The sequence below is a fragment of the Girardinichthys multiradiatus genome, chromosome 1, assembly GCF_021462225.1.
Source record: "Girardinichthys multiradiatus isolate DD_20200921_A chromosome 1, DD_fGirMul_XY1, whole genome shotgun sequence".
Lineage (NCBI taxonomy): Eukaryota > Metazoa > Chordata > Actinopteri > Cyprinodontiformes > Goodeidae > Girardinichthys > Girardinichthys multiradiatus.
Genome location: NC_061794.1, coordinates 37,223,498 through 37,236,972, shown reverse-complemented (window position 1 = coordinate 37,236,972; position 13,475 = coordinate 37,223,498). Strand labels below are relative to the sequence as shown.

At 38.6% G+C, this 13,475-nt stretch overlaps 1 protein-coding gene across 5 annotated transcripts in view; it reads right to left on the bottom strand.

Annotated features, from left to right (window-relative positions):
* The window catches only part of camta1a (calmodulin binding transcription activator 1a), a 492,714-nt gene extending 481,079 nt beyond the window's left edge, over positions 1-11,635 (bottom strand). For 4 of the 5 annotated variants that reach the window (XM_047362441.1, XM_047362449.1, XM_047362482.1 and 1 more), the window contains exons 1-2: positions 11,547-11,635; positions 6,713-6,814 (exon numbers count right to left, since the gene is read on the bottom strand). In XM_047362441.1, coding sequence (XP_047218397.1) covers positions 6,713-6,814; positions 11,547-11,571 — 127 coding nt within the window. In that variant the 5' untranslated portion in view covers positions 11,572-11,635. The remainder of the gene's footprint in view (positions 1-6,712; positions 6,815-11,546) is intronic. The other variant, XM_047362457.1, reaches the window with a different exon arrangement.
* Between the last annotated feature and the right edge of the window lie 1,840 nt (positions 11,636-13,475).

Sequence of the window (13,475 nt, the reverse complement as noted above, 5' to 3'; positions counted from 1 at the left end):
TTCAGGTTATAAGGGTTGGCATTCTCTAATCGAGGAGTCCTTGTCTAATTTTAAAAAAGCGACTTGTTTTTTTACACCGGCACAGTTCTAGTGAAGCTCTCAAATCTCATAAGTGGGAGCTCAACATAGAGAAGGGCTTTCTTTTCACAGCAATGCGCTCTCAAAGCTTTTTCTGTTCTTTCACATCTATTTATTCACACTAATATTATATGAACTGCTCTATGTCTTCGATTTCTTCCACTGGGCATTTCCACTCCTGTGAAGAAGGAACATCCAACAAAAAAATGCTTATTAATTAAAGATCAGCCCACTGTGGAATGGAAACTACTGTGACTCGTGCGTCAGCTGAAAACAACCCCAGGGAGAATACCTTAGAAGCCAAATTTGGAATACACTTAATACAGAGTAGGGCTCCCAAATCAAATTGTATGATCTGATTAGTGCTTAAAGAACAAACACATGCATCACTATAAGCTAATAATACACTAAAAGAACTCTGCTTCTCTGCATTTTGCATATGAATTTCCCTTTAAGGTTTAATATGAAGCTGAGATTAAACAGCAGACTTAATAACTACCTGCAGCTGGGGAAAAATACACTGAGAAATATAATTTGGTAGTAACAAAAGTCCAGGGCAGGCTCATGCAAGTGTTTGTTACATGTGAGTAAGTGGCGAGCTGAGCTGGCCCACTACAGCCAATTACATTTCAGGTCTTGATGAGCAAGCTCACAAACAAAAATCTAAACGCAGATAGAAACGCTTTCAGTACAAAGGTTTGTAGCTTTTATGTTACAATCACAGGCCATGTTTGTGCCAAACTGCATTTGCCAGCACATGCTGCTACATAATTTACATCACCCTAGCTATAAAGACATATTTTTCTCTGCTGATGTTTGGATTATCACTGATCCTGGCTGCTAAGCAAACTCTTGGGCTGAATTTAAGGGTACTTGTCATGCTCGCTTGCTCCAGCCCCACCCTAGAGATGAGAGCGAGGGTCATGAGACTGGAAAGGCTGACAAAAACAAATCTTTAATCAATATCTAAACCCTGAACGCAAAACCCTCCCTCTTCTGTCTCTGTCTGGGAGCGCTCTGGGAGTGACAGTTTTTCTTTTTAATCTGTGCCTGTATTGTGGAGAAATTGCAAGCTAATGTTTTGGCTATAGATCACTCAACAAATCGCCAGTGGCGGTGCATATCTAAAGCAACTGTTTGAATGCAAACACTTTCTACCAAAGCTAACATGGCTTATAGACGTGACGAGCTCTGTAACTGGGATTTAACTTGAATCACATCAGAAAAAAATTAATACACTCGTATTGCTGTGAATGTGGACATTTTGGGAGACAATTCTTTGTTATCACAACTGCAATTAATTGTTTTTTGCATTTTTTACACTAGTGGCGTACAAGTGGATACAGTCATCTATACATTTAGTATTTCATATTCCAGCTAGAGAGCCTTACGAACGTATTCATTCCCCTTTTGTCACATTACAACCATAAACTTCAATGTATTTTTATTGGGAATGAATGTGGCAGACCAACAGATAGTGGTCGAAGAAAAATGATTAATGGTTTTCAATGTTTGTTTTGCAGATGGAAATCTGAAATGTGTGGCTTGCATCTATATTCAGGTCCATTTATTCTAACAGCCTTAAACAAAATCCAGTGCAACCAACTGCCCTCAGATGTCACCTAATTATTAAATAGGCCCCACCAGTGTGTAATGTAATCTCAGTATATATCCAGCTGTTCTCTAAAGGCCTCAGAGGTTTTTTAGAGAACATTAATTAACAAATGGTATCATGAAGACCATAGAACACCCCAGAAAGATTCAAGAGTTGTGGAGAAGTTAAAATAAGGGTGATCTTTCAATTACTCACAAGTTCAATGCATCATCTGAAAACAGAAATACCAAACAGCAAGCCAAACATGGCCATCTAAACTGACAGACCAGCCAAGGAAAGCAAGAGCCCGAGAAGAAGGGAAGTGGCCTATGGTAACTTTTGAGGAGCCCTTTTGGAAGAGTGGACAAAAAGGTGCCATGTTTTAAAGACAGCCTTAAGAACTCCTAATTGCTGTTTATCACAAGCATGTGGAAGACAATGTTCTGGTCAGATAGGTTTAAAACTTTAATGTGTGGGAGCAGATTAACACTGCACATCCCTCAGTGAAAAATGATGGTGGTAGCATCATGCTGTGGTGGGTATGCTTTTCTTCAGCAGGGACAGGGAAATTTGTCCATGCATTTCAGGAGGACATAAACTGAACATACAGCCAGAGCTATAGTAGTTTAGATTAAAGACCGTAGAGATTGATAATCAAATTATCAATCTTAAGCAAGACTTGAGAACTAATTCCAGTCCCTGTATGTGCACAGGTGGATACAAATGCATCCCACACTTAACTGATATTTATTTGTAAATAACTTCGAATATCATGCAATCCTTTCCATCAACTTCACAATTATGCTCTACTTTGTTTTGGTGTAACCCTTAAAATCCCAATTAAACGCAGTGAAATTTTTGTTGCAACATCACAAATGTGTGAAGTTATGGGGACAAGTACTTATGAGAAGTACTGTTTTCACGGAAAGGTAAAACAAATATAAGGATAATTGTTTTGTTTTTTCACTGGAAACTCAAGGGGAAAGAGCATAAACAGAGGATAAACATCCATCAATCAGTCACAAATGTCAGTTTCACCTGCCTGTGTTTAAAAGACTCAATTAAGATGAATATGAGCACTCTGCCAGCATGCTCACAATTATCTCAGATAATTGTTTACACAGTTAATTGTGGCTTACTTGTTTATAAACATTTGATTCTCATCACTGACCAGTAAGAAGTGCTGAGAATTTCATTTAAGCCTAACACCGCTGAAGTTCAGAATCATTAAACTGGATGACTTTCACTGCACAAAACTGCCTTTAAGAGTTGAGATTAAAAAGCTTTCCACCCATAACAGTTTTAATGCCGTGAAGGATGACTACAAAACACAAATGTCTTTACAATCAAAGAAAACAATCTGACAGTTTGTTTACATGCAGTTGTAAGGTATAAAATATAATCCATGAAATGCATAGAAATAATGGCATTTATGACAATTGTAAAGAAAGTGAAACATTGCATGTATAAGTAACTGCTCTAAAACAGGCCAGATGTGAAAACAGCAGTGAAAGCTCAGAACATGGGTAAAGAGGCATAAAGCAGTGACACGTTCTTTGGCAGAGGAAGAGAAACATCTAAAATGTCAAAGCAGAAATGAACTCAGACAACCAAGCAGAAATGGTCAGCTGGTGACATGCTGCATTCTAAAGGCAATAAATCTGAAAGCGAGATGTGTAAGAATGAGGAGGAAGTGTAAACAGGAGGTCCAACTTGCAGAATAATTTGGCCTTTACGGGATGAGTTCATCCATTTTGGTTGTTTCCTCTGAATCTGTGAATTCCACATACTTGTGTCACAAACTATAGCAGTATGCAGAAGGTGGGTACTAATTTATTTTCCGACAAATAATTTCCAACACATACAACTGACCTGGGTTTCATTAGAAACCAAATATGAGACAGCATATCTTCACTCTTTATAACCATGTTATATGACTTCAAAATAACAAAACAAAAACAATTTCACCCTGCTATGTCTGTAATTTACAGCACCATATCTCTAAAAGTGCCACAGCATGTAAACACTTCTTTGCATCCTGAGAATTTCAGTTTTTGTCTTCACTTTTTATTGTTATTCTTGAGAAATGCAGTTTAGTGGCACTGTGGTGCCATCTTGCTTGCATGGCTCTTTTGAGATCTGCTCATTGATTTTCAATTATGTTTAGGTCAGGGTATTGTGAGGGCCAAGGCCAAACCTTCATCTTCCGCTTCTTGAGGTGCTCCATTATGAACTGTGATATTTGTTTTAGGAGTTTCCTCAGTTGCAGAAGCCCTCTTCCTCTCTTCTATCCACTTTTGACAGAAATGTATTTTTTGTTTAGTTGTTAGCCTAATAAATATGTCCTACATAAAAATAGTATTTACAGATTTATATAATTGAATGGTTTGTCTAAAGTTGCAGAGAGGATCATTTAATTTATTATTTTGCACACAACTCCACACTACACAGAATGTTTCAGTTACTTTAAATGTATTGCTAAAATTAAGAGACTGAGAAAGTTTTTCTCTCCTTAGGTGAGGCGTTATGAGGTGTATCTATTGAGTGAAAAGTTCACTGCAATGTCAAGTTCTGCATATTTTTCTCAGAAGGCTTTTTGCAATTTATCGCGACTTTCTGTTTGCCTCTCTAGCAATCCATCAAGGCATTTTCTCAAACCTGTTGTTTTCCTTAGACCTCAGGTTGGCCTTCATAATTCCTGATACCTTACATTTTCTAATTAAATCACAAATTACTTTAAAAACATTTGTCTAATAACTTCTTATGACCTTCTTTTGTGTTAAAGCTTTAAACCTACACAGGAGAATTGAAGCAATGTCTGAATTCCTTTGCTGCACTCTTCAAGATCCTGATGGCTCTTGATGGGAACAAGGAGAAGAGTGAGCCGACTTAGATTTAAAGTAGCCATGCATTAGTGTAGGACTGGGAAACCAATTATATTTATCATTTGGCCTGTGGCCTGCTTGATAACACTCTTACAACAGTGAAATTACTCACCACCCATGAGTGTAAAAGAAAAAAAAGTATCAGTGAAGTAAACCTTTATGCTGTGGCGTTACAAAGCAAACCAAAACAAAGAGAGCAGTTCATGGCCTCTGGAGATAGCATCTAGGATGAGTGTTTGACCTGCAATGTACACAACAGCTGTTGGAAAAGATGCGGAGGGAGTTTTTTTCCCCACTACTGGATGCAATATAGAAATTTCTAAAAGTCTCATTGGACATCATTTCTTATTTGTTCTGCAGCTAAACAAGAAGCAACATTTGCAGTAGGGTTTGCAGCTTTTCTAGGTTGTTTACAGCTGCATTTTTAACGCTTCCAGTGGGAACACAGGATACACTGTAGATTTGTGTAACATAATAAGGAAAGACTGTCAAAAAGTCAAACAGCTAAAAATAAATAAACAAATAAAAAGCATAAAAATGCCTCGGCCTATTACTGGAAGTTCAACAAACATGCACACATGGTTAACTGCCTGCAACAAACTGAAAATGACTCTTTATGTGTTCTCAGCCCTCAGTGAGCTCACCCATCCATAAAAATCCCATCTCAAGGAGAGCAGAGGTGAGGTCTCTCTTTCTCTCTACTTCTCTCTCTTCCTCTTGTTTTTGTTTTTTTTCACTTTTCTACCTCTTGCTTACAAATGTGCGCACAAAGAAGTCCCTTCTTCCCGTATCATAACTACTCCCACAATTACTAAGACGATTACGCAGATCAATGGCTTGCCTGCCTACATTCAGACTGAAACCCCCTCTTTGGTAGGCAGAAAAACCTCCAGGCTGAACACATTAAACAGAGTGTGTGACATGGGGGACAGGATAGTGTAATACCTCGCAATAACATGAGGCAAAATAGCAAGACTGGCAAAACATATTGTCAGTCAGAGCTGTCACACATGAGGGGGTAACACAAAAGTGTATCAGCAATGTATCTGTTACAGTCTACAACCCTGTTTCATAGATCTGCACAAGCGCTCCCCTGCCATTAAATCTCTCAGACATTCTCGGTTAAAGAGACCAAAACAATATGGTGCTGCAGAGCTCTTCCAGAGGCAGTTATCGCTGGTGAAGCACAGAGCCTAACAAGGGGTTAGGGTGATTTCATGCTCTCTATTTAGAAATGACAATACATGAGCACACTTAATTACGCAGTCTCTAGTCTAGATCAACACGGTCTTCCAGTAGTGAAGGGGATGGTGTATTCATTAAGAGCAAAAGGGACTCCTTTCTGCTAAGAAACAATCGGCTTCACAGAGGGGGAGAGTTTCTTATGTGGCAAAAGATAGAAGCCTAAAAAGATCAGACATGTTTTCTAAAGAGGAATAAAAAGAAAGTCATCCAAAATAGTCAAGACTTTGGCCTATATTTCTGAGTGATTTGTTTTGGTTGTGATGAAATAACGCGTCTGTGTGCAGAACTGTGAGTGCAGTGAAGCAGTTCCCTCAGAAGCTGTTTTTTACAATCATAAAAATCCTCTGTGATGCTTTTTTTTCCTCATCTTTGTTCTTTGCCCCTGGTCTGCAGTTTTTTCCACAACACAAGTGTAATGAGAGGAAGACCGAGACAAATATTAATTCAACTGGAATATCACAGAATATTAACTTTTAAGAAATGCATGAATATTTTAGTCCTCCGCTATTTAACCTGGCAACATTTTTAATTTATACTGTTATTTCCTCATCGTCAAAAGAAGCTTTGAGAAAAGCAGACAAAAGGCAAAGACAGAGTCATAATTGATGGCTCAGAGCTCAGGTTTTCTCTCTGAGGGTCTGCTCAGGTCCTGATCCTGTGGCCTCAACCTGAAACAATCACTCTTAGTTAACGACAACACTTCAGCTATTGACAGCATGATCCTGTAAAGCAGACACTTCAATCAACAGAGCAGCCGCAGGAGGTGTTGTGTTGGAGGAGAAAAAAACAAGGGAGGGGGCATGGGACAGATGAAATCAAGAAGTAAATAAATGAATTGATGAATGAATAATAGATTGGCCAGCTAGTGGCGACTTGTAGCAGGAATGCAGTATTAATAACTGACTCTTACTGTTCGTCTCTGTGTCATCACTGATACTCTTAGGTGGACCATGGCCAGCATAACACACTGCTGATCTGTACATTCGATCCGGATTACGAACTTTCTTCAGTCCTTTAGGAGGCAAAGAGAAAAGTAGAGAAAAATCGAGGAAAAGAAGCATTCCCCCAGCCTGTGCCAACTAAACACAGCCCCCATGCAAGCAATACACAGAAACAACACAGAATATTTAAATACATACAGACAAAAAAATTGTTTGGATCTCAGATAATGACATAGAAAAAGGCTTAAAAGAAAGGCACCTTTTAATGCAGCAGCATATTTCTCAAAAGATTTTAGAAATAGTCAACCTTCAGTTTGAGGAAACTTATTTAACTTGGGAAAAATCCTATTTATCTTATGAAATAATTGTTTTTGCCAAAATCACCAGTGCCACAATTACAATAAACGCACCTTAAGCATGTTTTTTATTATGCATATTTTACCCTCTTTTGGGTTTATCAGAGTTTCTAAGAATTTAAAATTAGTAATTTATGAGAATAAATATGACTACACAGACGCTTGTATCTTTTAGCCATATTAGGAGCCATATTAGCTTTTCATTATGCACTGCTAAAAGATGGTAGGGGAGGTAAAGAAAATCTCCAAAGCTCATTTTAAGAAGAACTGCAGCAACGAGTAACATGACACAGTCACCAAGTCTCAATAACAACCCTAAAATCCATTGTACATGGCAATCAGTTGTTTGACAGAAATGTGAGGAAAAAGCCTTTTCTGTCTTACCATCTCAAAGGTAAACATTTGAGATTGCAACACTCTTCTGGCTCTTTACCAGAAACCATGTGCTTTGGATAGCTAAGAATGAAATTACCTTTTTCCACAACAGATATTTGAAGTGGGTCTGGTGTAAAACAAGATGAATATGTGTGAAAGCACCTGATGCTCATTGCTGAGTATAGTAGAAGATCTGTGATACTGTGGGCCTTTGTCATTTCTAGACACCCTGGAAACCTTGTTAAATTCATGGCACTATGAACTTTATGAAATGCCAGGTCATTCTGAATAACATCTGATGGCCTGAAAATGAGTCATCTTTGGGTCTTTTGAAAAGGATTATTGACAAATTAACACAGAGACAGTTTAGCTTAGACAAAATCAACCATCCATACCCATCACAGCCTATAGACCTAACTCCTATGGAAAGTACTTGTGAAAATGTAGAGAGATGCTAACAAGAATGGCCAAAGATCCCTCTCACTGTATGTTCCCACCTTTTGAAAGGTTACATCAGATGATTATGTGCTTTGCTATTTTCAGAAGAGGACTACCAATAATTGTGGCATGAGATTAGTTTTAAAAACAATAATTTCTCAGAATAGGATTCTTATCTCCAGTGCATAAATGTGCTCATATTAAAGATTAGATTTTCCTATGTTTTTCATTTCATCATTAGATTATATTAATGTAATAAAATTATAATGTATCATAAGACTGTTTACATTGGTGAGGCTAACAATTTTCAGAGCACTGCATTAAACACACAACATCTGTTGGGCAAAACATAAAAAGAATGAAACAATGAAGATCAAACGTTTTTTTTATCCTTATTACCAACAAATTTTGTTTTATCCCTACAAGGTAATAAATGGATAGTAAGGGTCAGTGTACTGTAGCTGTGACCCTGTTTGATACAGGCAGTAACATTTCTTGTTTAAGTGGTAAACTGAATGATTCAATACAATCAATCCGTGGAGACCGAGCAAAGCAGTACGTAAAGGTCTGTTACGTGCAGGAATCAGGAGCGATACGTCTCAGCAACCTCAGACACTGCCCACATAACATCCATCCATACCTTACTGATCTAATTAAAAGACAGAGCAGAAAACCTAGCACCCGATTCACTGATTCAACACAAAGCCAGGGGAGCAAGCAGTCCGTCCAACATCATGAGGGTCAAACATTTATGCCTCTTCTTACAAAACAGCACAGATATGTTTATATTATTGTTGCACAAACATTTTTGGAAGTTGAGGGCTGACTGTGTGCTTGCTTAATGTTTTGCTGGCACTTCACGCTGAATTTTGATACCAACAAGAAACTTTTTAAACTGCACTGCGTAAAAATCTGAGAGGTTTGCCTATGTTTTAAAGTGGCCACCTTTGCAGACTGTTTTGATCCAAACTTCAATAAACTGTTCCTCCAAATCTGTATTTGCATTTTTCTTATTTTGAACTAATGTAAGCATACAAATTTTGGCCTACAAAAATCCAACAGTATAAAGATTAAACTTCAGAGACTAAATAAAAACCTCAGGGTTGCCTCTACAAATCCCCTTGTTTCAACTCTTACATATGACGCTTGTACTGAAATATTTGTATAAGGCTGTGCCTTTTCTTAAAACTGCAGGCTGTAGTTTTCTCTAATGTCATTGTGAGGCATATCAACCCTGTCCTTTCAGTGCCCTCATAGCCTTGTACTTAAAGTAGCGCTCGCTCACACTGAGATTTTTAGGAGTGTCAAGGGGAGTAAAAATACCCCTGAGGCTGTGACTTGAGAGAAATACCCCAGGATGTAAACATTACACCACTGAGTAAGTCCAGGTCATGGACCCTCTCTCGTTATGGACCTTTCGTGAGACCGGCTAAACATGTATGATCCATCAGCAATGCACACATGCCGCAAGGACAAAAGGTTGAGGAAAAAAGTTCCTGCTCTCTCAGTAGCTACAAAAAAATGCACAGGTGCATGTCATACAGAAACTGCTGTAAAAACCCATGTTCTACATTAACAAAGAGCCAAAATGAAGGAAAAGCGGGAGCACACACTTCTGACAGCTCTATTTAAAAGCTGTGAAGATCAAGTCTGCATGAGGCGACATGGCATTTACATAAAGGTGTGAAGTAATCTCTCTCTTTTGCTCTGCTCTCCGCCGTCCTCCATCTTTTTCCACTGACCGGCCTCTCAGGAGCACTGAAAATAACTTGACCGGCTCAGCAATGGGACTTTCAAGCCTGGGTTTTCACTGAAAACCCAGGCTTGGGATTTGTAGAGGCACTGAATAGCTCCTCGCGTTGGAGATGCTTTACTGGGTTCTCAGCTACGACCTGCATGTTAAGTTTGTTTGTGCTTAGGATTAGATTTAGGACTCTACAACATAGTCAAGTCATTACTATCTCAAAACAGATGTCTTCATTTTGTTGTCCAAGCCACTGAGTCCAAGGTAATGAGAGCCTCCTTAGCTCAATAGCACCCCCTGGTGGGACTCCTTTTGGTGGTTGGCACACTGACATCCAAACCAACTAAAAACCCCGGTGTTTCATCACTACCCTTTATATGGACGGAAACCATTTAAAACACTGGTCATCATCATGAAAATAATTGGTCTTTGAAGTTATTTAAACTATGTCTGACAGGGTTTTGTTTTAACAGTCAACAAACAACAAAGCATTCAAGACTGCTTTGAGACAACTGGACCTAACAAAATCATGTGGAGGAATACAAAAAATCTTTATTGGCAGCTAGTTTTAAAGTCTGGCATCGTCCTTTTGCTGCACCTGCACCCTAAGGCTGTTAACATAAATAAACATAAACAACGAAGTTTAAAAAGATAAAAAGAAACTGGTCTTTCAGTGTAACACAATTGAATTCATTAATAAAAAGGTTAATAATGGCAACAATTTGCATGCCAAAAAGGTATGAACAGTCATAAATAATAAAAAAGCTATTTAACACACCAAGTGAGTTCAAGAACACATTTTTAACATAGGAATTAGGAGGAATTTGACAACTCAACCAAGTTAAAATACCATTAAGAACGAAAAGCTGCGTTTTAGTCTATCTTTCTCTTTATTTTCATGCAGGCGTAATTTAATTACTCACCCAAAAAATCCATGGGCCTTTCTGAATGGGCACAGATCTCTCATGCATATGACTTGTAATAAAATATTCCACTAAAAAAGAAATAATTAAGCTTGGTGCATCTAGTTCTCAGTGAGCGAAGCGTGTGAAATCAGCTGAGATTGGGGGGGGAAGTCATCATTCTGTCCAATGTGTAAAGTAATGTAATGAGCCGGCTGCTGGAAATCCTACTCTCCATCCTCCCTCTTCATCTTCTGGTGTGATGGCATTTCAAGCGCGACCCGGCATCTCAAGGCAACACAATGGTTTCATGCTCTTGTTTCAGACCGAATATTGGCACCAAAAAAAAGTATTGGAATAACATTATTTAAAAATAAATCACTATTCGCTAAATGCCAAAGAAAATTCTTGCGCTTCAAGGGGGAAATGAACGACCCTCTCCAACTTACATATTTTAAAACAGGCGTGCCTTAATTATTATTTCAGGGCAGCCAAAACAAGCGGTTAGAAAAAAGGTAAACTAACACAGCAGAGCTCTGAAATAAGAGAAGAAGTTGGTCGATGCCGATGACGTGTTGTCATTAACTTAGCCTTGTTGGGAACAACTTGCACTGCACGTCGTTTGACAAGAATCCGGAACACAATAAACGGAACACGCGGTACTTTTAAGCACGCTGACAATTTCTCCCCGCGGCGTGTTTTTTTAATTTAATTTAATTTTTATTTTTTTATGTTGGCTATGCTGGGAATACAGCGGCTGGTTTCAATAAGAGCTAATATTAGCTGGCTAGTGATGTCTCCACGTTTCAGCTGCCTCTGTGTGTTCAGAGGAAAACAGCGGCGCCGTTCTCCGCCGAATTTTTTTCTCCCCACTCGTCCTCACGCTCGTGACATCCCCGCGCGGAGTTGCGGCCGCTCCGTAAAAAAATACCCCCACAGCACACCGCGGTCACACTGGTAAATTTAATCCCATTATATTTCTTCTTACCTTCCGGCTTGTTTTCGGCAGCCATTTCCCCTTCACGCGCAACATCCTCCTCCTTCCTCACGACCGTGGGTACCACGCGCGTGCACGGCGAGGACAGCACGAGGAGGGACCGGAGCGGCACGCGGCGAGTCGGTCCGAACTTACTATTGGCTGCGAGGCGGTGAGTGACGGAGGGGCTCCGAGATGAAAAACAACACCTCTCCTCACCTTGGCACCTCCAGCTGGGAATTGTTTCATCTTTCCTTCGCTGATGCATTTTAGGCACCTCAGAATCAAGATGCTTTTACAAACAAAATAAATAAAAGTGTATCCGACGTCTTTTTATTATCCTGCTCAGGCAAAACTAATCGGAAATTTTGTATTTTGAGGTTGTAGGTTGTAATTTCAGTGACACCAAGCTTGTTAATGTCATGACTGAACTAACATGGTAGAAATTTGCTTTAACACATGGAACCCCATCTCTTGAAAACATTCACATTGTTTAAACCTGAACAAACTACAGACAATATAAAACAAAGAATGTATACAGTTGAAACATACTCTATACAAAAATACAAATCCTTATTTTCTTACAGGCTGACATTAAATATTGCCAAAAATAATTTCTATTTGCTAAAGGCTTCGGTGATAAAAAAAAAAAAACAGAGGGTTGTGTACAAAAGTTTTATCACTTTTGTTTCATTCAGAAGTTTACAAACACTTAGATGGCTATTCTGTTTAACAGTCTGGGAATTATGCCATGGCTTTGTAAGCTTTTGATAGGTGTGTTCGAAATATATGAGTAAAACGTTGTCATAACTGTGGATGGCACTCGAAATGAATTCTGGATATCCATAAGTCTGGTTCATCCTTGTTATATAGTTGCCAGATGACTGAAAGTGCCACATTCATCTGTTCAAACAGTTATAGCAAAATAATCAACATGGGAATTTCCAATCATCATGCAATTCACAAAAATAACAGGTTATGTTCCAGAGCATGTTTGAGCATGTTTGGATGCAAAATGTGTGCATCAACCCCAGACCAAAAGCATAATAAAAATGTAAAGACCATGTGGATGTCCTGCTATCGTACTGTTCTAAAAGGAGAACGGTTCTGTGTTACAGAATTGAGCGAGTTTGGATCCAAAATATGTGTATCAACCCGATAATAAGAGCATAGTAAAAGAATAAAAACTTGAGAATGTCCAGCTACTATGCTGTTCAAGAAAGAGACAGATTTTGTGTCCCGGAGGTGAACATGTTTGGGTTTATAATGTGCATATCAACTCCTGAACAAAAGCAAAACACCTCTTGAAGATGGAGGCTGAAGCTGGTAAGAGAGCATCATAAACATGTCCTTTACCAACATAAGTTGAAAGGTCACTCAGAGAGGTAAAGGTCACTACCCCAACAGCAATATAAAAAGTCAGAATATTGCTTTCAACTGCAGTCAAGAAAAACGACCAACATTTTTGAAGCCATGTCCTGTGGTCTGTTGAAAATAAAATTCACTTTTCGGTTAATCCCAAGCTGCGTATTACTGAGCTGCTGTGTGATGTTTGAGGAGGTGGTGCTGAAAGAACAGCTCCCCTGCTGCCTACAGTTCATAAGTACCTCCAGACAGACGCTGTAATTTCAAAAACTTTAATGAGAAACCAGTAAATGAATACAAATATTTGTTTACATTCATTAGAAAGGGGTTTAGGACATTTACTAAATGTTTCAAGTGTTACAAAAAATGTAAATTCGTTCATAGACGTTATTGAAAAGAACAACATTATTTTCTGCTTTATTTTTCTCTTTAGATAACATGCGGTACAACAGTGGATCATTTTCCACATCCCTTTACAGCCTTGTTGATACGAACGAACGACTGAAATTTGAAAAAGTTGTTTTACTTGTAAGTGGAATTTCTTTTTTATTTATTAATTTCTTTGCTCCTGCCTAA